Source organism: Panthera leo, chromosome A1, assembly GCF_018350215.1.
Source record: "Panthera leo isolate Ple1 chromosome A1, P.leo_Ple1_pat1.1, whole genome shotgun sequence".
NCBI classification, from domain to species: Eukaryota; Metazoa; Chordata; class Mammalia; order Carnivora; family Felidae; genus Panthera; species Panthera leo.
This window is the reverse complement of record NC_056679.1, coordinates 73,136,535-73,161,594: the sequence shown is the minus strand read 5'-3', so window position 1 is coordinate 73,161,594 and position 25,060 is coordinate 73,136,535. Positions and strand designations below refer to the sequence as shown.

The 25,060-nt window shown below is 40.1% G+C and overlaps 1 protein-coding gene across 3 annotated transcripts in view; it reads right to left on the bottom strand.

The window, feature by feature from the left end:
• The window catches only part of LOC122214870 (basic immunoglobulin-like variable motif-containing protein), an 80,360-nt gene that overhangs the window by 20,950 nt on the left and 34,350 nt on the right, over nucleotides 1-25,060 (bottom strand). The window contains exons 7-14 of one of the 3 annotated variants that reach the window (XM_042930112.1): nucleotides 21,731-21,863; nucleotides 20,281-20,367; nucleotides 17,944-18,040; nucleotides 16,851-17,082; nucleotides 6,659-6,834; nucleotides 4,415-4,530; nucleotides 3,856-3,942; nucleotides 1,084-1,144 (exon numbers count right to left, since the gene is read on the bottom strand). In XM_042930112.1, the coding sequence (XP_042786046.1) occupies nucleotides 1,084-1,144; nucleotides 3,856-3,942; nucleotides 4,415-4,530; nucleotides 6,659-6,834; nucleotides 16,851-17,082; nucleotides 17,944-18,040; nucleotides 20,281-20,367; nucleotides 21,731-21,863 (989 nt within the window). Of the gene's footprint in view, nucleotides 1-1,083; nucleotides 1,145-3,855; nucleotides 3,943-4,414; nucleotides 4,531-6,658; nucleotides 6,835-12,288; nucleotides 12,800-15,466; nucleotides 17,083-17,943; nucleotides 18,041-20,280; nucleotides 20,368-21,730; nucleotides 21,864-25,060 lie in introns of those variants that run through there. The other 2 variants (XM_042930106.1, XM_042930108.1) reach the window with 2 other exon arrangements.

The window sequence follows — 25,060 nt, the reverse complement described above, 5'->3', positions numbered from 1 at the left end:
AAAAGACCAGTAAAGTTGGGAATCAAAGAATGTTACCCACTATTCAAGAAACTTGAAAAAAATTTTAAAAACTTGTATAGACATATACAATTCATAAAATTCTTATGTATAGACATATACAATTCATAAAAATGTCATCCATTAAAACGTGTGTGGTCATGATTTTAGAACATGACCACACGTTCTCTGATCCCTCTTTTCATGTAATCCTTCCCCTTAAATAGGGGGTGGACCAGCTTCTCACAGACAGGACGTGCAAGAGGGGAGACTGCACGACTTCTGAAGCCGGCCAGAAAAGGCCACAGGGCCCTGCCAGGCACTGGCTCTTGGGATGCCAGCCCCTGGAACACAGTGCCACACTGTGAACGAGCTCAGGCCACACGAAGAGGCCCCAGGCAGGTGTTCTGACTGACAGCGTCAACCGGCAGACATGCAGTGAGGAAGCCCTGGAGGGGGCTCCAGCCCCAGCTACAGTCCATCTGCATCTACCCGGCAGTCATGCAGACAGCACTGCCTCGCTGAGCTCACCAACCCCCGGAACAGGGAGAGAAGACGACACACAAATAACCATTTCCACGTCACCCAGTTACACGGCAATGGGCGAGTGGAACCTAAGCACAGACTTGGTTACACATGTATGCATACATGTATACCTGTCACATACAGATGTACCCAGACACACACAGGTACTCAACCGAAATGAGGAGGGAGGGAGAATGGACTAACATATACCGAATTACCTGAAGTCATTTATGGGTGCTACCTTTTCTATATTTTTACACAGGTATGCATTACTATTTGTTGGTGGGTTGGTCGGTTGGTTGGTTGGTTGGTTGTAAAGGAAAGATGGCTTATTTTGGATATCTGGATATACATAATGGCCAACCAACTCCACATAAATGTGCGTGGGCGCATGTGTACTCATACGTATATTCACACGTGCACACTTATACACACATGCACAGTAAAGAAGGCGTCTGTTTTTCAGGAACTTTCATAAATTCACGCCACCTCATTATTCATTTTTGTGTCATTCATTTCAAATGGTAGAACATATTCTGAATTCAAAAATTACGTATGTACCTGTAATGCTTGTTTCTGACTCATTCTTTCTTGCCATTCTTTTTCGTCTTCTTCTTCTGAACTGAAAGCCAAGCATACGTTTACAGTATCTATGATTTAATGACTTATGAAAATACTGCTTGAGGCAAGGGGCTGCTAGCTACAGGGGCTACAAGGGTGAGTAAGATGGCAAGACATGGGTTGCCCTTGTTCCCACAGTCTGGAGGGGACACGTGTGAGTGAGCAATTACAGTATGATCTAGTAACTTCCACCACAAGAGAAGAGTAATAAGGAGAGTCACCTCTCTCCAATCTGGGGGGTCCTAAAAGCATTCTGGAATCTGGCAATTACACTGATTGCCCTGAGCCCCAAGTAAGTGAGAGGTCTAGTTGTAGGGCATGAGGAACATTCATGCAGAGAAGTATTCCAGGCAGAAACCGAAGTTCTATAAACATGTGGAAACAAGGAAAGAAAGCCTGCCTGTACACGGTATAAAAACAGCGGGTGGTTGGCACAAAAACAGACACATAGACCAATGGAATAGAATAGAAACCCCAGAACTAGACCCACAAAAGTATGGCCAACTAATCTTTGACAAGGCAGGAAAGAACATCCAATGGAAAAAAGACAGTCTTTTCAACAAATGGTGCTGGGAGAACTGGACAGCAACATGCAGAAGGTTGAAACTAGACCACTTTCTCACACCATTCACAAAAATAAACTCAAAATGGATAAAGGACCTGAATGTGAGACAGGAAACCATCAAAACCCTAGAGGAGAAAGCAGGAAAAGACCTCTCTGACCTCAGCCGTAGCAATCTCTTACTCGACACATCCCCAAAGGCAAGGGAATTAAAAGCAAAAGTGAATTACTGGGACCTTATGAAGATAAAAAGCTTCTGCACAGCAAAGGAAACAACCAACAAAACTAAAAGGCAACCAACGGAATGGGAAAAGATATTTGCAAATGACATATCGGACAAAGGGCTAGTATCCAAAATCTATAAAGAGCTTACCAAACTCCACACCCGAAAAACAAAATGACCCAGTGAAGAAATGGGCAGAAAACATGAATAGACACTTCTCTAAAGAAGACATCCGGATGGCCAACAGGCACATGAAAAGATGTTCAACGTTGCTCCTTATCAGGGAAATACAAATCAAAACCACACTCAGATATCACCTCACGCCAGTCAGAGTGGCCAAAATGAACAAATCAGGAGACTATAGATGCTGGAGAGGATGTGGAGAAACGGGAACCCTCTTGCACTGTTGGTGGGAATGCAAATTGGTGCAGCCGCTCTGGAAAGCAGTGTGGAGGTTCCTCAGAAAATTAAAAATAGACCTACCCTATGACCCAGCAATAGCACTGCTAGGAATTTATCCAAGGGATACAGGAGTACTGATGCATAGGGGCACTTGTACCCCAATGTTTACAGCAGCACTCTCAACAATAGCCAAATTATGGAAAGAGCCTAAATGTCCATCAACTGATGAATGGATAAAGAAATTGTGGTTTATATACACAAAGGAATACTACGTGGCAATGAGAAAGAATGAAATATGGCCTTTTGTAGCAACATGGATGGAACTGGAGAGTGTGATGCTAAGTGAAATAAGCCATACAGAGAAAGACAGATACCATATGGTTTCACTCTTATGTGGATCCTGAGAAACTTAACAGAAACCCATGGGGGAGGGGAAGGAAAAAAAAAAAAAAAAAAAAAGAGGTTAGAGTGGGAGAGAGCCAAAGCATAAGAGACTGTTAAAAACTGAGAACAAACTGAGGGTTGAAGGGGGGTGGGAGGGAGGGGAGGGTGGGGGATGGGTATTGAGGAGGGCACCTTTTGGGATGAGCACTGGGTGTTGTATGGAAACCAATTTGACAATATATTTCATATATTGGAAAAAAAATAAAATAAAAACAGCAGGTGGTGAGGATGGGAAGCATGTGATTAAGGGGCTGGAATTTATCCTCAAGAAATGAGAAGCTAGGAAGTGTTTTAGGCTACACAATGACATCAGATTTGGGTTTTAACAGATTCTACACTATAAAGAAGAGATTGAGCATGGTGGATAGGAGTTCCAGCCAAGGGTAAGACCAACCAAAGACAAAGACAGAGAAAGAAGTGTAGAAGACACTACGGTAATTGCAAGAAAGGACGATGGTGGCAGTGATGAAGATAAACAGAAATGGCCTGATTCAAAAGCTACTTGGGGTCTCAGGAACCCCTGGGAAAGGTATGGGGGCAGGTAGGGGCAGAGGCACACTCCAACCACAGAAGCTGTGACAATTAACAGTGAGCGAGAGGAAGTGCCAGAGGAAGAGGGGCGTGAGAAAGAGTGGCCAGAAAGGTTCCCAGGTAGCTGGACAGCACAGGCACCGTGTCACACGCGGCTGAAAAGTGCGGTCAGCTGAGGCCTGCAAAGTGTCTACTGGATTTAGCGAGGAGGACGCTGCGTGTGGTCTCTAAGCACGATGGTAGGAGACAGAAGACACGGGCTGAGAAACAGGTAGAGACAGCAAGTGTATGCAAAGGGTAAGAAACATGTGTATGAATGAAACATCAACAGTGCTAACACGGGGTCTGCAGAAAGAAGAGAACAATCAGCACAAACCGCCAAAACACAAGTACAAGTTAGAATGAAAAATGAAAAACATTCTAAAAGGGACAGAGAATGCATTTTCAGTTGCATTCATTCCCACATGCCTCATCATGCAGATAAAACCCAAAGATTTAAATCTGTCTAAATACACAGACAATTACTATTTGTAAATAGTTAAACATTTACCTGTTTTTTTCCTCCTTCTGTAAAGGTGGCAAAGCATAGAGGTCATCTTCTCTTTGAACTTGAGTAAGACTGGGGAGCGCTTCATCTCTGAAAAACACACACAGACTTCGACACAGGTAACGGGATTTAGGATTTTAAGTCAGGATTTTGACGACACAAGCCCTGTTGAGGAGGTGAGAAGAGGGGAGACACAGGGCAACAGACTTCTCGCTGCTGACCTGGCTGCCCAGGCCACTGAGGTGGGAAGTAAGCATGGCCTGGAGAGAATGAGGGCAGCTCCCCAGCACCTCGGCCAGGGCCTCGGCTACAGGCATGGACACATGCCTCGTACAAGTACAAAGTGCACGCAATGCATCATTACAGCCGTTTTTCTCTCCTTATCAAAGCTGACACCCACCAGAGAATTTTCACAACTTCAAATTACCAGGTCAAATGGACACCGCACTTACCCCTCTCATGTTACCACCTATTATCTGCTGAGTTAAGGTTAGGGACAGTGTTAACCCAACAAAAAATTAAAAGTTTTAAGTCTTTAAAATTAATGCAATTTGCTTCTTGCCTTTTGCTTTTTAAGGCAGTTTTGATAGCTTGTCTTTTCAAAAATGTTTTCAAAAGCTTCTCTGTAGTTTTTTTGGAATCACTGGTTGCCAAATCCTTTCTCTGCCTTCTCTTAGCCTGTGAAAAGAAAGGGTAGAGGATTCTATTTCAGGGTATTAGTATATTAAAAATATTTCTCTAATTTTTTCTATAGAATGTGGTTTGTCTGAGCTTTCAGACTATGGATGCTTTAGTATTTCCTCCAAAGTCTTGTTTATCAGTGAAAATGTTCAGGTCTCTGATATGTAAAGCACACCGAGTTTCCATCTAGCGATTACTAAAAGAACTAACTAGTATACAGTATTTGGGAAACGATTAATTTATTTTCAGTTTCTTTTAAATATTCTTTAATGTCCCCAGAAGCCTAAAACTTAACAATATAGTTAAGTAAATGCTTCTCCAAAGGATTATATCAATTAACTAATGTATTCTGTAAAAATCACTGTTATGCCAAAACCAATTTCTGCTATTGGCCTTTATAAAATAACATTACTCAGATGCCACCCCGTCCCTCAACATCCAAGATTATATCATAAGAAATCTTAAATTATAGAGAAGTATCTTGTAAGTAATGTCCAAGTAGGAAAAAACAGAATAGTCTCCATGCTTACGGTAGAATATAAGGAAGAAACACAAAACATTCTCTTCCCTTCTAAATTAAGATGTAACACTGTGGAAGTGTAAGGTGTACAATGTGTTGATTTGATACATTTATATATTACAAAATGATTACTACAGTAGTGTTAGCTAACACCTTTAATCATGGGGCAGGGGAATTGGGGAGATGTTGTTTACTTTAGATAAATTCTGGAGTTCTTTCCTGTCTAATCCTTCCAAGGAGTGCCTGATACAGTGTATCCTGGATAATTTAAAACTGCAACATGCGAATCTACACCTTTTACTGAGGGAACAAATATCCCCAAGCTACTGCAGATCCTTACTTTTATCCTATATTCTCACTTACTTAGACAATGCCTGTCCAATGTAATTATGAAGTGATGAGCTGGCATTTTCAACACATAAAAGTCCTATGTCCAAATTGGTGCTATCATTTGGGGCATACACAATTACTCCAAAGTTCACGCCTTTGTTCCAACATTGTTTGAAACTACTTTCAGAATAAAGAAACTCCTGGGGCGCCTGGGTGGCTCAGTCAGTTGAGCATCCAACTCTTGAGTTAGGCTCAGGTCATGATCTCACAGTTTGTGGGATCAAGCCCAGAGTCAGGCTCTGCACTGACAACACAGAGTCTGCTTGGGATTCTCTCTCTGTCTCTCTCTTCCCCTTCCCCACTCTTGTTCTAAGAAGGAAGGAAGGAAGGAAGGAAGGAAGGAAGGAAGGAAGGAAGGAAGGAAGGAAGGAAGGAAAGAAGGAACTCATTATCATTGTTTTATATCCTGGCTAATTTCCTTCCTCGATAATCCACTTTAATCACACCTGGCACCACACAAAACCACCTATTCCTAACATCCCATCAGTGTTTAAACACTGGGGACCCACGATCTCAGATTCAGAGCATTTCCCCAACAGGTTCTCTGTAGCGCTCAGCAGCATAGCTGAAACGTGCATAGAACAGCTACAAAGATACTCTAGAAGGAAAAATCCCAAGTGTAAGAATTTTAGTAGTTTTATTAAAGATTGAATTTTAGCATTGCACCCAGGAGGTACTCTCACAAATAATCCTTTTTTAAAAGAAAAAGTGTTGGGAAGCCTGGGTGGCTCAGTCGCTTAAGCCTCCAACTTCAGCTCAGGTCATGATCTCATGGCTCGTGAGTTTGAGCCCCACATCAGGCTCTGTGCTGACAGCTCAGAGCCTGGAGCCTGCTTCAGATTCTGTGTCTCCCTCTCTCTCTCTGCCCCTACCCTGCTCATGCTCTGTCTCTCAAAAGTAAACATTTAAAAAAAATTCTTTTAATAAAAAATAAAGAGAAAATTAAAATTATACATGAACTTTTTTAAATGTTTATTTATTCTGAGAGACAGTGAGCATGCGTTCATACACAAGTAAGGGAGGGGCAGAGAGAGGACCCCAAGCAGGCTCTAGGCTAACACAAGGGCCCAATCCCACAACTGCGAGGTCATGACTTGAGCTGAAATCAAGAGTCAGAACCCAACTGACTGAGCCACCCAGGTGCCCCGAACTTTTCTTTCTCTCTAAGAATGCAAAAAGAAAAAAAAAAAAAAAAAAAAAACAGATGACTCTTACCAAAGTCTGTTTCTTCAACAGTGGAGCATCCCCATCAAACACAAAAATAGGACGAATTCGAAAAAATAAGAGTTTGCAGAGCCGATGAAACAAAGTGAGAAGATGAGCATTTTCTATCGAGTTCCCATGGCGATCCCGGACTCCTCTTAGTGCCTGGTTCAACCAAATGCTAATATCTGGCAGAATTGTTAAAGGAAAGATTTTGGACTTTCTTCCCTCACCCCCACAATTTCAACTTCCCAATAACCGGTATCATCTAAACATTGAAACTAAGCACTCATCACAATTCATTTGAAATTGGAGAATGTTTAGCCCTGATGGAATCTACCTAAAATCAGTTAATTTTATTTGAACCCTTGTTACTACTGTTCACATACTGAATTTTAAAATCTTACATCAATAGATGTGTCCTTTTAGAAAATCTAATTGCAAATAATTGCTTCTTTAAAGAAAACTAATAATCTCTACAGAATTTTCATAAATTAGCACAACTCTTCTGGAGAACAATTTGGCAATTCATAGCAAAAAAATGTAAAAACTTGCATTCTATTTTACTACTTCTTCCAGACATTAGTCCTCAGAAAATCATCATAGACTTACAATAAGAGTTACTTTCATGAATGTTTACAGTAATAAAAACATGAAAAACAATGTAAAAGGTTTCCAACAGATCTTTAAGCTAAATTATGATATACTGATTTGCTGAAATACCAAAGAGCCCTCAAAACTGGAAGCTACAGAAGCATATATAGTGATAAGAAAGACAATCACAAAATATTAAAGGAGACAAAACAGGTCACAAAACTCCGGAATGCATAATTACATTTTATAACATACAGGATACGTTAAATATAAAAAACTAGAAGTTCAGTTACCAAAATATTAACAATAGTTATCTCTTCTGCAATTACAAGTAACTTACATCTTCCTGGAGTTCGCTTATATTTAACCTTTGTAAAAACTGCTTCTTATCAAATTACTTCCTACGTGTCCGCACGACAGAGGGATGCATCCCCGGGTCTGCCCCTCCCAATCTCCTTGCCAGCTCCTCTAATTCTCCACTCAAGCCTGGCTTCAGCAGTGCTCTCCCTCAGGCCCTCTCCCCTCCTCCTGCTGCACGGGCTGCCTAGGCCACCTCAGCACCCCCACACCACACCCTCTCCCTACGTGAGCTCTGTCCTGACCCTCAGACTAGATGGCCTAGATGACACCTCTACCCGATGCCTCACAGATGTTCCCAACTTCACATGATCAAAACTAGACACAGGTCTTTTCTACCAGGCTGCTTACGTCCCCATTACAGTGAAACCTGTTCACTGGAGTCAGATCACTGAATGTCATCCCCTACACTCCCCTCATCCAAACACTACCAGATCCTATCAATTCCACCTTTCAGCCCGTCTTGAAGGTAATCCCTTCCTGCCTCCAGGGTCTTCTCACATGCCCCTTCTTCTGCCTGAGTTTCTCTCTTAGCCTAGTTATCTCCAACTCATAGGTCCCGGTCTATGTGTCACTTCCTCAGCCCAGACAAAGACCTCCACTTATGTGCTCCTATTCAAAACGTATTGCTTATTATGTGGCAGAAAACCCACTGAGGATATAGCACTGAACAAAACAAGGAGTTTGCCCTTGTAGAGTTGACAATGTAGTGGAGGGGAAAACCAAACCATGGGCTCCATGCCTTGTCTAGACCATGTTTTTGTGCACTGCTCCCCTTTCACAGGACATATAGGAGTCAACAAATACTTGCTATTAAATGAGTTGAACAGTCAAGTATTTAAATGAATGTATATTACCTAATTTATAACTGTAAAACAAATTAGGCCAATCAACAATTAACTTAATAAATACTATGAAAAAAATAGTGGAAAGCAAGCTATTATTATATTCATTCCTATATTTGAGTGCTACTATGTGCCAGGCTAAGATCCCAAGATCTTGAGATAGAACAGTAAACATAGCCCTGAACAAAACAGATATGGTATCCATCTCCAAGAAATTTGCACTCCAATGGGGAAGATGAACAATAAAATAGAAGAAAAATGAATAGATACATATTATATATTATAGATATACTATAATACATATAGATATAATACAAAAAAAGCAAATAGAGCAGAGTAAAAGGACAAGGGGGGCGGGGATCAGTAGCTCTTTACTTAGGGAAAGCCTATGTGAAGAAATAGTGGAGTCCTGAATGAACAAGAGGAACAGTGAGACAAGAGGGACAGCAAATGTGAATGCCCTAAGAAAGAAGCATGCTTCCACTGAAGGACAACGTGGCAAGATCTGAGCCAAAGGAGCAACAGAGTTGATGTGCATGTGCAGCCACCGGAATGTGACTTAAAGATCACCCCAGTGGATGAGTGAGGAATAAACTAATTGTAACATCCCTAGTAAAAGCACACAGCAATGGTGGAGACAAGAAGTGGCAGGATAAAGGATCTACCTTGGAAGTAGGATTTGGTGTTGACTTAGTCCTATACTGTATTGGATAAAATATTTCTGCCTGGCTTGTTTCTGGTTGCTACACTGTTGGACAGTATTAAGTTTCTACTTAAACCATTATTTTGAATGTTATGATCAATGAGAAAACCTAATTTCAGATCAGTGGCTCTCAACTCTTCAAACTGGATAGGAAACTTTTAATTCATAGATATGCCTAAAATTCTAAATCAAAGATACTGAGATGAATCTTTTTTTTTTTTAATTAATCTTAAGTGGTCTCAGCTAGGGTTGAAAGCTCCAGCTTGAAATTACTTTTTAAAATTATATAAAATAAGGCATTCTGAAAATATTTGCATATTTTGACTTGCTTAATTTCAATAAGTTTATTTTAAAAAAAAGGAGCATTAAATTCATCCCAGGGCTGGAAAAAAGTTAAATCCGCAGCAAAGCCAGAATCATTTCATAGATAAGAGCCAAAGGACCAATAACATTTTGAAACAAAAGATAAATTACTTTAGTTCTATTGTTAGGTGATTTAAGATTTAATCTCCATTAGTATGTATAGCCTAAAGAGAGTATAATATTTTGCTAACAGAGTTAAATGCAGTTTACAAATGTTAAGGTCCACAAGAGTCAAAAGTTAAACCGTTAATTATTATTAGATGCATTTAGATTATATAAATAAACAAGGCACTCATCCACAGATGGTTAAAAAAATGTATTTTAAAGATCCAAGAGTAAATTATGAACATAATGTGTCATGGAAAATTTCTTCATTAACATAGAAGACAAAAATATTGGAATATAGGTCAGGTATTTGAATTTGAATTCCCATGAAAATGTTACAAAGCTGGAAAGAGCCCAAATGTCCATCGATGGATGAATGGATAAAGAAGATGTGGTGTATATATATACAATGGAGTATTACTCAGCAATCAAAAAGAATGAAATCTTGCCATTTGCAACTGCATGGATGAAACTAGAGGGTATTAATGCAAGCGAAATTAGTCAGAGAAAGACAAAAATCATATGACTTCACTCATATGAGGACTTTAAGATATAAAACAGATGAACATAAGGAAAGGGAAGCAAAAATAATATAAAAACAGGGAGGGGTACAAAACATAAGAGACTCTTAAATATGGAGAACAAACAGAGGGTTACTGGAGGGGTTGGGGGGGGGGGGGGGGGGCTAAATGGGTAAAGGGCATCAAGGAATCTACTCCTGAAATCATTGTTGCACTATATGCTAACTAACTTGAATGTAAATTAAAAAATAAATATAAAAAAAGAAAATGAAACAAAGCAAAATCAATTATAGGACAGCAGTCAAATATTCTTTTTACATATATATATTTATACACACACACACACACACATATATATATATATACTTGTATTTATAACTGGAGGATTATTGATAGTCCTCTTTAAATGGTTTGTTCTTTCAGACAAACTTAATAACCTCATGAAAATTATTTCATGTCCCAAAAGAGCTCCCGAGTCATCTAAAACACAGGTCACCTGAATTCTAAATTAAATGCTTTACCTTCCTTACTTTGATTTTCCCAGAAAATCAGAATGCTGAACTTCATGCGTCAGCTCAGTGATTTTACGAATCATCAATTCTTCATTGAGGCTGCCACATAAAATGCCTAAGTCTTTGCTGAAGTTTGAAGGGTTCCTGTCACCGAAAACTGCTTTCCTTCCCATAGAGTTCTATGAAGAAAATCTTCAGAAAGCAGTGAAGAACCACTAGAGGGCAGCAATAGCGCGTTGCTTTAAAATAACAACAGACTTTCCCTTTCCCCGATACAAGGTATCCTTCAAAAACTTTTAAGCAAGGCAAAACTCATTATGGGTGTATTTCAAGATTACTCACACTGCAGAAAATATAATCATCATCTTACTTTATTTGAAAAACTATCAGTGTCACATCGTGTACAAGTTGTCTCCACACTAAATGACAGCTCCTCGCTCAGTGGCCCCTTCCGCAGGACTCCCACATACTCTTAAACTGCATTTACCGCGGACAGCAAGTATTTGCAGGACTCTTGTCCTCCTAGATTACAGCTCCTGTGCCCACCTAGGGACTGGCACAAGGTACCACCAGCTTCCAGAACAGCCACTCAAAGGTGAAGGAGGAGGAGGAGGAGGGAGAGGATGCTTAACTTATAAAAAGACCAAAACTTCAGAAACAGCATTCACAGGTTTTGATAAAGCAGAAAAACACTTAATTTCAAAGACACACACAAAACCAGCCAGACATATGCACAAACGACAATCTTTTAAAAGCCTATCACAGGGGCGCCTGGGTGGCGCAGTCGGTTAAGCGTCCGACTTCAGCCAGGTCACGATCTCGCGGTCCGTGAGTTCGAGCCCCGCGTCAGGCTCTGGGCTGATGGCTCGGAGCCTGGAGCCTGGAGCCTGCTTCCGATTCTGTGTCTCCCTCTCTCTCTGCCCCTCCCCCGTTCATGCTCTGTCTCTCTCTGTCCCAAAAATAAATTAAAAAAAAAAAAAAAAAAAAAAACGTTGAAAAAAATAAAAGCCTATCACAGAGGACGGGAGGTTTAAAAAAAAAAAAAAAAAGGCCACTGTGTACCTTTTGAAATCTTTTCACTGTTGTACTACATGAATTCCCTAGTCCAAAACTCATAATAAAAAATTGTAAAAGTTACTTTTGAAAAAGAAAAAAAGGTCAAACACCTGTCCACACTATCCTTGTTCTCTCTAATACGCGTAAGTGGAGCAGTGGACCAGGACTCCGGACCCGCGAGCAACACTACCGGTAGGAAGTCCGCCTCATTTAACTCCACGCTGACCTCCCAAACGGACCGATGCTTTTAACCTTTACAATATTAACTAAGCTTTCACTTAAATAACCCCTTTACTCCTCATACCAACCCCGCGTGCAGATACTATTACTACCTCCACTTTGCAGACGAGAGGAGGAAAGCACTGCCCCTAAGTAATAAAACCAGAGGACTGCAGCCCAGCGTGGCACTCCTGCAAAGCGGGGGAAAGCAGACACTTGAAGAAAAAACGTCGCGAAGGAGATGCCACTGCTACCCCGCGGGAGACCGTCGCCCTGCCAACACCACGCCGGGCCCAAAAAAGGGAGCCGGGAGTAACTGCCTGACGCGGGTCCCTGCACCCGAGAACCGACGATGCGTTAAGGATACCCACGGCGAGGATCTTCCCTTCCAGCGTCTCCGGGCTCACTTGCCGCCCGGAGCACTCCAGCAGCTTCCAGAGCCCCTGGACCCCCATGAGGCCTCCAGCGACACTCGGCGGCGGGGTCGCGGGAGACCTTCTATTCCGATCCTACCACAGCCTGCACCACCGCAGGGGCCCGGGCGGGGCTCCCCCTGCTCCCACCCAGGGAAGGTGGAAAATAATACAGGGTTTCCAGGGAAAACCGGCACCGGCGAAAACGGCACTTCCTGGCGGCTGACAGTGCCTCACGGAAGAAAGGCGGGAGCCCAGAGAATGGCCGGCGTCAGGGAGGCGCCAGTCCTCCGCTCTCCTAAGGTTTGGCCCAAATGTGTGCCCTCTTAGCGGAAGAGCAGTGAGGGGAGTACGCAGACCAAACAGCCAGGGGGTCCCCCAACACCGACTGTCCCGTAGAGTTAACGCGTAAATCCACACAAAATGGGTTGGGCAGACCGGTCTCCGCTTCCATTTAATAGCTGCTCAGGGCGGAAGTCCCGCCTCACAGCCCTACGTATAGTCGCTGCGCCTTTTCCTTCCGGAAGCGAGGGGCGGTGCAGCCTCCGTGTTTGCGTCTTGTCATTCCCGAGCTTGCTCCACGCTGGCGTTCTGTCGCAGCCAGATGTTGGAACTGTGCTCTGAGGTCATTGATTTCCATGTGGTTTTTCCGTACCATCCCCCCCCCCCGCCCCCCACCGGCCGCCACTTCTGCAAACTCTTAATACCAACTTTAGGACAAAACTATCAAAAATTGGTTTTTAGCAAAACCACTTCCCAAAGTGTTGTTTTTTTGTTTTTTTTTTGCATTTCCTCCATGTGTGGAATAATCCCCACAAATTGTTCCTACTTGTATTTTACAGAGGTTAATATAATTGCCTATTCCATTTTTGTTCCCCCCTCTCCCCACCTGCAACGTAGATTATAAACTTATTGAAACCAAGAATTATCTTGTTGACTGTTAGAGCCCCACTCCCAACACTTAGGGATTCCATAAATACCCCCAAATGACCTCTGTCGGCCTCTAATCTAAAGCTCTCCAGTACATCGTGCACCCCCTGAAAGAGAATTTCCCTGCAAGCCAGGCAGCCTTTGGTCCAAATCCTGACTGAGCCACACAATAGCCCTGTGTTTGTGGGCTGAGTTGTGTGCACCTCTAAAATTTTGATGTTAAAGCCCTAAACCCCAGCCAGCACCTCAGAATGTGACTCTATTTGGAGATGGGGCCTTTTAAAGGTGACTAAGTTAAAATGAGGCTGTGAGGGTAAAGCTAATCCAATCTGACTGGCGTCCTTATCAGAGGAAATTTGGGGCACACAGAGAGAGACACCAGGGATGTGCACACTGGGGAGGACCATGTGAGGACACAGCTAGGAGGTGGCCATCCGCACGCCAAAGAGAAAGGCTCGGGAAAAACCAAACCTGTCAACACCTTGATCTTGGACTTCCAGCCTCCAGAACTGTGAGAAAATAAATGTGTTATTTAAGCCACCCATTCTGTATGGTAGAAGACACCATATGATCCTAAGCAAGTTTCTTCACCAATGAGAGTCTGAATAAAGTGGAGATGCCACCTCCCTGGGGTCGTTCTGAGGTCAGTGATTTAATATGAAACACCTAAGGGGTCATAGTGCTCAAATTAGTTTGTTGAGGGGGGCCTGGGTAGCTCAGTCGGTTAAGTGTCCAACTCGATCATGGCTCAGGTCATGATCTCATAGTTCCTGAAATGGACCCAGCCCAGGACCCACGTGGAGCCTGCTGGGGTTCTCTCTCCCTCTCTCTCTCCACTCCTCCCCCACTCATGCATGTGCACGCGCACTCTCTCTCAAAACAAATAAACTTAAAAAAAGAATTTAAAATAAAATTAGTGTGTTAAATTAATGGTTGAAGGAGAATATGCTACGGGTAAAACTAATGTACAAACTGTGATGGCTCACAGAGCAACTTGTCTGAGCTCTGTTAGGTGTCTGGGAAAAGGAAAATTTGGAAGTGTTTTTGCTGCTGCACCAGCTTGGCCTAAAGATGGGACACAGTAGTAGGGAAAGGAACAGTTTCAGGATTTGATCTAAATGAACATTTTTTATGCCTAAGAGCTGAGTAAAAACAAATAGCCAATGAAGGCATTTGAGTATTAGAAGTGCTTTTAAAACCAGAGCAACATTTCTTGAGTACAAAATATTCTTTTGAAGGAACAGGAACTAAGGGATGTATATTCGATTTACAGTGAATTGGCTCCTTTAGATGCTGCTTACAGGGCTCACTATCAACATTCTGAGCAGTAAAATACACATCATTTGGAGAAATGATAGCAAGGACTATCTATAAAATCACTGTTCCAAACACTGTACGTGCATTAACTTATTTATTCTTCAAAACAATTTGTAAAATAGATGATATTATCCCCATATTACCAATGAGGAAATAAACACAGAAATATTCATCTTAACTTCCCCTACGTGATACAGCTAGCAAGTATAGAGCCAGTATTTGAGCCTTCAGTGCTTCTATGGAGACTCCTAGGAAGAGATGACCAATAAATCAAATAGGACAGGAGTGTTACTAATCTTGAAAGAGAAGTGTGCAGTAACTTGCATATAGTTTTTGGAAAATTAGTCTCTGTAAACCTTACTATGCTCTTAATAACTGCCAAACTTGTATATCAAGTTATTAAGTAATCCTATATATCAAGACTTTTCTAAAATTATTTATGGCCAATAGGCAATCTGTATAAACTCATCCTCTTTTCCTAGGTGTTACTGTATTCTCCATGTTGCATTTGTCTCCTTTCCTCTTGGTTCCTCCTATCTACCTCTTCTCTTAAATATTTCATTAAACTCAGTGAAACTGCTGATATTCAACCATGTTTGACCTACAAAAATGACAACTTTGTTTGGTTCAAGCTTATATAATTAAATTTTCTACTTCCTATTATGTAGTCTTACAGGAATCTAAAATTATAGTCATAACGTATATTGTTTCATTGATTATAAAAATCAGATATAAGATGGTTTCTTATACTACTTAGGCGGAATTGTCACGGGCTTCAAACCAAATTCCAAGGGTACTCCCTATGTAAAAAAAAGGTTCACAATATTCACATTATTAAAAGTAGAAAACAAAACTTTATTTGATGAAAACTTCTTAAAAGTTCCAGTGTGAAGTAACAAAATCAACAACCTACAAATCTCTCAGTCCTTTGCATTTCACGCAAAATATTCTCTTCAGAAAAATGACCATTTCACAATATATATCCCTGTCTGTAGGCTAGGCATGTCTGAGTGGATAAATGGATATAAAATTCAAAAGAGAAGAAAATGAAAATATTTTAAAAATAAAAATCTGAACCCTCTCCTTGAGGTGTATTGCAATATGGTTACCAACATATTCAGCACCTTGTAATAATCAAGTTACTGATTTGAGTCATGAACAGCCCCTGAAATGAAAGAACATGTCACAGGCTGACAGCAGAAGAAAAATTGACATCAACTAGAGAGGAGCTGAAATACATGAAATCCACTCTTTCTGAACTATTTAACACTCACTACAAACAGCTAATTGTATGACTTAAAAAAGGAAGCAGCTCAGAGTTGGGAATATGGATATTTGTCCTCTGAGTGGCAATGGCATTCCTAATGCATCTTTAATGCTGTTAACAACATAGGACTCCACACTCAGGGACCAGTCAAATATTGGAAGATCTCATTTCACAGATTACCTTGGATATAGAAACTTTGAATTCCACTTTTCTTTTATTCTATCCCAAAACAAGGTTCACTGTAGACAGAAGTCTTTCAAGGCCTGAAGATCTTGTCAATATTGGATGGTAACATACCAAGTCAAGAAAGCCAAGAATATCCCGAATCAATGCACCAATAGAAAAGATCAGTTTCTTGAGTCTTCACTTTGCCTCTTTATTGAGGATCCTGAAAAAGTTAGTCAGGAAACAAATGAGGCAGGCAAGATGCTGCTTGCAAGTAAAAGAATTCTAGACTCGCTAAATAATTTTAAATGAGCTTTAACCATGAGAGAAAGCTAGAAATCAACAGCCCCAATTTTCTTTAAAAGGGCAGATGGTACCTTTTATCTTGAGTTTAGGAATAAAACTATCTGCAACAAATGTGTGGTGATCGAGTTATAAGAAACCACTTCATGCTTAAGTATTTCAAATCATGATGCTATTAAGTGAATTTGTGTTTGATTTGTTTATATGTAATTTTATTGGATTTTGTGAAATTGTCCATAATGTTTATATACTCTTATAAAAGGACAATAATCTGTGCTTACCTGCTTCTATATCTGAAATCACCCATCATAATCATATACAAGCTTATTTACTGGAGAACTACAAGGTTATATTTTGTACCACAAGCTCTGTTCCTATTTAGTGTAGACTTAATAAAACCTTCTACTGTCTTAATGCAGTCTTGTATAGAGCAGTCGTGTTTATAACACAAGTTGTTCAGTACCCAACATGGTCAGTCATTCCCATCATAATCACTGTAACCCTGGTAACCACTGTTCCTTCTCTCATGGATACTGGACATCTTTTTCCATGCCGAGTCCTGATGGAAACTAGCACTGAAAGACCGGCCCAGGCGCCCATGCTGCTTCTTGGAGATATTATCTTCACTCTCAGATTTGGCTATTCCCTGGGCATGTGTTGGAGGTTGTGATTCTTGTCTAATGGTTCCAAATGGAAAGTTCCAAAGGCCAAATCGTTGCCAATTAAGTCTCTGGAATGCTATGATGCAATGCAAATTTCCCCCAACCTGAGAAGAAAAAAAAAAAAAAAAGTTAAGAAAGTGAAAGGAAATTAATTATACTAATAATGTGGGTTCCTATGAATTGCCTTATTTTTCCCCCTTCACCTGCCTCAAAACAGTACTTACGCTTTTCAGATATCATCAGATCACCTTATCCTGCATCATTCTTGACCAGCTGCCTTTACAAAAATATAACAATGCCCACAGGAGCCAAAACAACGCCCCCACCACCCATATGACTCTCCACTGGTCACACACACTGCTGCTTCCCCATCTGCCCAATCCAAACACCAAGATCATTCCTCTTCCTGTCTCCTATATGTTCTTGATGTTAGTAGGACCATATCAGTGGAATGTCAACTCAATCCACAGAATCTACTTTCACTGAGAACCTCCCCAAGCCTCCTTGTTTGTACACATGACTCTGCTTCATGGCCACAGTTCATTTGGCTCAGAAGTGAACACCTGACCCAAGCTGGGCCAAAACTATGGGACTGGGCCTGGGCAGGCCACTCTCAGCTTATCTAGACTGCTCACCTGAAAGGGAGACATAAGTTGAAGTTCTTGATCTTCAGAAAGTAAATATTCAGACAGATAAGAACAACATATAACTCCCAGAAGAATGAGACAGAGAAGCTACTTGGCCCCTGCCACCATTCTTTTACCAGGTACCAGTCCCTTCTGATTCCGGGCTATCCTCCTTGTGTTTTCATTCTAAAGATACCCCTCTTTCCTGAACATAATTTTCACTCTTCTATCTGAGATAATCTGAACTGGATTTCTATTATTTACAACCTAAGGAGTACTGAGTAAAACAGTGCCTTTTTTCAGCTTGGGAAATATCTTCAGATACAATGGTGTTCTTACCTTCTTTGTTTTTCGATACTGCAGCCCCCTCTCTAAGTGTCGGATATCTAGATATTCTGGATTTTGAGTGTTGAGATCAGTAACAATATCTGCCCACCTATAGTGAAAAAGGAAGGATAAAGCACACTTTTCTCTAAGTACAAAATACCACTGTAATGGAACTTTTCACATGAGCAATTTGCTACAATATTACCATAACGATAATTCTTTCATAACAAGATTGTTCCACATCCTAAGCCCTAATTCTTTTTTTATGACAAGTCTGCTTAACCAACTATTGCCAAGATTCTCAGTTCAAAAAATGGCTACTTTCATTATGAAATACATATTTATCAACCCGTTAAATGACATCCTGCAGGCTAGAGTAGAAACAGCCCATATTTCCTTTTCAATTAGAGTTGAGTTTTCAAAAGATTTCAAAGTTAACATGTGTTTATTCACAGATAACATGATTGATTGTATAGAAAACACAAAGCAATTACAAATTACTTTGGATTATAAAACTATTACTGGAATTGTGAGTGAGTCTGATAAAAACGCAAGATTCAAGGGCTATGTAGAAAAATAGATTGCATTTTTGTACACTACCAGAAACTAATTCAGAAGTGAAATTTTTTAAAGGAAGGTGCCAAGAGGTACAAACTTCCAGTTATAGGATAAATAAGTACTAGGGATGTAATATACAACATGGTGATTATAGCGAACACTGCTGTGTGACATACAGGGAAGTTGTTAAGAGAGTAGATCCTAAGAGTGCTCATCACAAGGAGAATTCTTTCGTTAACCTACTGTAGTCATCATTTCACAATATATGTAAATCAAACCATCATGCTCTACACCATTAACTTATATAGCAATGTGTGTCAATTATGTCTCAATAAAAGTGGAAAACAGACAAATTTTTTATTGCAAATGGTATCGATTTGCAATACCATCAAAAAACATAACAAACTTATGGATCTGTACAGCATAATGGCTACAGTTAATAATACCGTATGGTACACTTGAAACTTGCTGAGAGCAGATCTTAAGTGTTCTCACCACATATAGGCAGAAAAGGTAACTACGTGAGCTGATAGATATGTTAATTGACACTTGATTGTGGCAACCATTTCACAAAATGTAGATCAAATCAGCACACGGTACACTTTAAATATATACATTGTATTTGTGTATTACAACTCAATAAAGCCAGGAAAATAAAAAAAAAATAAGTAAAAAAAAAAAACAAAATAACAATATCACATATTGGAGAAGATATGAAGAAAAGCTGGGTTCTCCATACATTGCCTGTAGGAGTATAAAATGGCATAACCCCACTGGAGAACTTTCTCCCAGCTTCTTAAATACACAGCTATCCTATAATCAGCAACCCCAATCCTAGATACCTATCCAAGAGGAAGAAAACATATAAACATGTCCTCCAAAAACTTGCACAATAAAATGTGGCAGATCCATACAGCAGAAAATTATTTGGCCATATCAAGGAATGAAGTTCTGGTCTATGCCACAACACAGATGAACACTGAAAACATTACTCTAAGTGAAAAAAGATACGAAAGTCCACATATTATATGATTCCATTTATAGGAAATGTCCATATCAGGCAAATGCACAGAGATAGAAAGTAGATCAGTGTTGCCAGGGAGTGAGGGGAGGGGGCTGGGGAGTGACTGCTAATGGGTATGGGGTTTTAGTTCCTAGAATTAGATCATGGTGGTTGATGCTCAACTCTGAATATACTAAAATCCACTGAATTGTATACATTTTTAAAAGGGTGAACCTTATGGTATGTGAATTTTATCTCAGTGAAGCTGTTACCTAGAAATTTTCTAACGATATAAACATTAGCGTTCCTAATAGCTTTACCCACATAAGACCAAACTCAAAATAATCCAAATGGTGATCAACAGAAAAATGGATAAAAAATCGTGGTACACTTACACTAGTTAATACCACTCAGCAGTAAAAAAAAAAAAAAAAAAAAAAAAAAAAAAAAAAAATCATGATATGCATGACAAAGTAGATGAATCTCACAAGGTTACTTAAATGATAGAAGCCAGATAAGAAAGAATATTTTATGACTCCATTTACATGAATTTCAAGAACATGCAAAGCAACCCATCATGACAGAGCAGAGGCTGTCTATGGGGACTGACAGGAAAGGAGAATGAGGGTACTTTCAATACAATGAAAATGTTCCAGATCTTGATTGCAGTGATGATTACACAGGTATATTCATTTATCAAACTCCACCTAATTATACAATTAAGGTCTGTGCATTTCACTATATGTAAATCTTACCTAAATTAAAGAGAATAAGGGAAGTTAACATACTTTTTACAGTGAATAGCAGGATGTTTTCTACTTGATTCTCCAATTAAGATCCAATACTCTACTTCTTGTGGTGAGAGGGGACCCCTGCTAAATATAAAACAGATTAAAAGTAGGCTTAATAAAGGTCATTCACTCCCTTGAAAATATTGCTTCCACTATGTTAATAAAAAATATACTAAAGTTATTCAAAGATGACATTCATTAATACTAGAATAGATAATTGGAGTTTAAGCTTGAACAAACTTCTTAAGACCATTAAAGAGAAAGTACAAATAAAACTTAGGTCTTGATCTCAATTATAAAATCTAGGGATAAAAAAAAAAAGAAAAAAAATGAAATATACCACCTCTTAGAATCTAAAAAAAAGAGAAAAAATCCTAGCATCCTACAAGCATTCTTCAGCTACTCGTCTCCTTTCACTGTGCATTTAGAAATTTTCAAAAGGCATCCTAAAAATGAAACCCTAAAGTCAGATGCCTAAATCCGACTCCGGGAAATTCAAGTAGATCTAGAGGGATTTGCACAGTTGTAAAGGCATCTCAGGTGATGCTTAGGTACAGGCAGAGGTATGGAACTCTCCCCTAATGGGTACAAAGTTGGACTACCTACTTTTTCATGTTTTATGTTTGATAGATGTCTGGAGTAAGGTGAAGCCTCAGGATGAAACCATAGAAGAAACAATATACCTCACCTCCAGAGAGATGAATAAAACATTTTAGGATTTGGAGAGATCAAGTACTTTCCCTCTTGTTCCTCATTCACAAAATTATAATGTCCAGCTTCCTGGTTCTCCCAGATCTCAGGATACTGCCCCAGCATCCCCCAACCCCACAGTGCCTTGAGAGGGACTCATGCTTGCATGGCCTCCAGCCTCAAAGAACCCAACCTATCCCCAGATGAGGAAGCCATGTTCTCCCTGCCTGACCTTCAGCCTTCACCAAAAGAAGAGGGCTGCCCTCTCCTCCTCCTCAATGACCGATGCTACCCACCCAGGACAACACTGATAAATTCCACATTTTTCACTAGGAGGAAAGAAGATGCTTCTTAATGTGCTCAGTTGGGACAACTTTTTGACACAAAATCCCCTAACTCATTTTCCATGTGAACAATGGATGAAAACACAGTGACATAATACGTGAAGTCCTTTGCAATCATTTTGTAATAAAGATAAAAGTGGTTTTTCAGATGTCTTTCATTGCACGAGTCTGAACAACAGCATCTAAGTGGATAATGTAAAAAGCCCAATTAACCAAATGCAATTCTGCAAAAGAACTAGCTAAATATTTAGAGCATAGTCTAACTTGATGCAAATGAAAGAAATAATCAAGGCTTCCAATTTCTGAGTGACTAAATATTTCCTAAATGCTTTCTTTTTTTGGTGAGTTACCCACATAAAATATGGAAATGCTTCTCTCAGTGAGTTATCCACATAAAATATGGAAATCCTTACCTGAATGCTTTATTAGCTTTAACAGGGGTTGCTTCGAAGCCAATTGGACAAAAATAATGATTTTGGCAATGATAGATATAAGCCAGTGATTCATCTTTCAATCCATGAGTTAACTTCGACAAGGCCCCAGAAGCTACACAAAACAAAAGCAAACAAACTGAGGAACCATAAAGCACTGTGGACGCTTTATGCAAATGACTAGCTAAGGACTGAAGGGAAGACATGACTTGGAAGACACTGACATTGCTGGGGGAAAAGGAGAAGATTTATAGATACACAAAAATATGAATAAATGTAGTTTCGGTTTTACCCTTTTGACTGAAATTCAGATAAACTGAATAGGAAACTTAAGACCTGAAATACGTCCTTGCTTACCAAAATCTTCTAATAACACCTACTTGTCTACAGAATTTAATTACCACATAAAACCTAACACCTAGTGTGTACAACAATGGTCTCAACTTTTCTGGTTGTGCACATCTGTCATGGGAAATTTCTGAAACAACATGCCCATGAGAAGCATTTTTGTTTATAGATACTATGGTACTAATAGGACTTTATAGAAGACATACAAAAGGTAGGAATTTTGAAATTAAATTAAAATACTGACAATATAGGGGTGCCTGGGTGGCTCAGTTGGTTACGTGTCCGACTTCAGCTCAGGTCATGATCTCACGGTTTATGGGTTCGACCCCCCCCCCCCCCCCCCCCCCCCGCATCAGGCTCTGTGCAGACAGCTCAGAGCCTGCAGTCTGCTTTGGATTCTGTGTCTCCCTCTCTCTCTGCCCCTCCCCCACTCACGCTTGCCTGCTCTCTCTGTCTCTTTCAAAGATGAACAAACTTTAAAAAAAAATGTTTTTTAAATAATGACATTCTATTATGTTCTTCTCATTCCACAGTGGTCATCTCACACAGCCCCAGTAATGTATACGTCCCCAGTTTGAAGAGCACTGATGTTGATGGGTAGATAGTACACAGACTCCAAAAATGTAGACTTTCCCTGCTAATACACACTTTAATGTTTCTACAAAAGTTACCCAGACAGGAGGGACAGGTTTCTCAAGCCAAGTAATAAGAACATCTCTCGGACAGGCTGGTCATACCGCAGACTCCTTCTTTTATATTTCCCACAGCTATATTAGTTGTGAAGTAATTTCAAAAGTAGTATCATAAGCAATAAGTTTTTACCAGCACTCAATATTTAAAGCCATTGACTGAGCTCTCATTAACATGCATCTCCCGGAAGAAACTAAATTATTCATGAACAAATAGCCCATTAAAACTAGAAAGCCTAAAAATAGGTGAAGTAGATGAAAGCTTGCAATTTGTGGTTTCTCTAATTGACTTTCTGGCCACTGAGATGGCTGGAGACCACTAAAAACAGCAGGTCAATAGCTGTAGCACAGCTAAGAAGGCAGGACCCCACCCTACCCCGTAGATACACACAATTTGTGGGCTCCATGGAGACAATAACATTTCTGGCTTAAATTATTTCTCCAAGGCTTCATGTAGGTCTTTCCCATAGATTTTACTTCATGGCCAGAAGCACCAGATACGTACCTGTATGGCAAGGTGATCTTTTCCATTAAAATCTCTATTGCATAATGACAAATGATAAATCTTTCTGCAGCTTTTGGTTGACCTCCCCTGACAATTTAAAAACTGACACCCAAGGGCAGCTCTAAATGAAGAACCATCAGAACTAAAATTCAGAAGATGGTCAGTATGTCACTTCCTTCATTACAGATGGGTTCTAGGATAGTGAGCAAACATAAATGTATGCATTTAGTCTCCTAACTGATTCAATAATTACAAAAGATGGTGACACACATAGTTGGTTTAGAAAAAACTCTTCAAACCTTTCTTAAAATTGTGAAAATGCCCCATAAAAAATTTTCCGAAATGACTAAAAGTTTTAATGAAAAGAATTTTTATGTTAGCTTCTTAATGGCTATCTTTAAGTACTTCACATTATCCTTCTTTAAGTCGAATGTAACACAAAACACCTGTGAATAGTAATGAGTTTAATTTCCTAGAATATATTCAGGATTTCAGGAGCAAATGAGATAACTAAGAAAATTTGCTCTCATTAACCTTCACATCTTTTTGTCCACTGTAAACACTCTTTGACCATGTCCTCATTTTCTAGAAGACATGAGGTGATTTTTCTTCTGTAGCATAATGGTTATGGGCTTAGTGATAGCCAGGGATGTTTCTGCTCCTTACCGCAAGGTTCTGATTGATTTAGAGCAGGGATTAGCAAGCTTTTTCTTAAAGGGCCAGAGAGTAAATATTTGAGGTTTGTGGGTCATGAGCACTACTCATACTACTCAACTCTGCCATTGTAGCATGGAAACAGCCATAGGCAATGTGTAAGCAAATGGATATGGTGGTGTTCCAATCAAACTTTATTTACAAAAAGGACTGTAGTTTGATGACCTCTAATTTAGATCAGTAATTTTCAGACTTTTTTCCATATGGAACCCTGGTGCAAGGAACGTTGACATGGCATACTAGTGCATAAAAAAAGCTAAAAGCAAGTTGCTGTGGCCAAAAATGAGGTAGGGAATCTAGATCCCAAGTTCTCCCCCGACCCTGCAGCAAGGCACCACCATAGAATTCCCATGGCTCACCTGAGCACAATCTGAAAATCACCATATTTCCTATCAATGGAAGACCCAGCTCTTGAAAAAGAGGTTGGATAATGTCTCTTTAGAAAGACCACAGCAATAGTTCTCAAGCTTGACACACAGGGCTTGTTAAACACCTGATGGCTGGTACCCAACCCCAGAGTGTCTGAGCCAGCAGGTCTGGAGTGGGGACCAAGAATTAGTATGTCTAACAAGTTGCACAGGTGATGCTGATGTTGGCATTCTGAGAACTGGCCTAGAGTTAAAGGAAAATTTCATTTAATTCAATTCAGTAAGCAATTTCTGAGCACCTACTAAGTATACCAGGAACCGCAGGCAAACAAAAGGCAAGTGATACACAGCACCTGAAGCTGCCCTCAGAGGGAAGATAAAACAAGTAACCTTAGTATAGAGTGGGATAAGACAGAGCCACAGAAAAGGGTTGTAATTCAAAGGAGGAAGAGCACATCAGGTTTGAAGAATCAAGAAAGGGGACATTCAAAACAGAACTTCACCAAGTGGTAGGATTTCAACAATCCAGACAGAGGAACAGGCATGAGGAAAAAACAAAGTCATTACAGGGGAGGGATGTAATTAGGGAACAGCAAGTCGTCTACTTTAGAATCTAGGGTGTGATAGCGTAGCCAGGCCTACCGTACAGCACCCCAAGAATTTCAGGACAAGGTCAGAAAAATGTCAC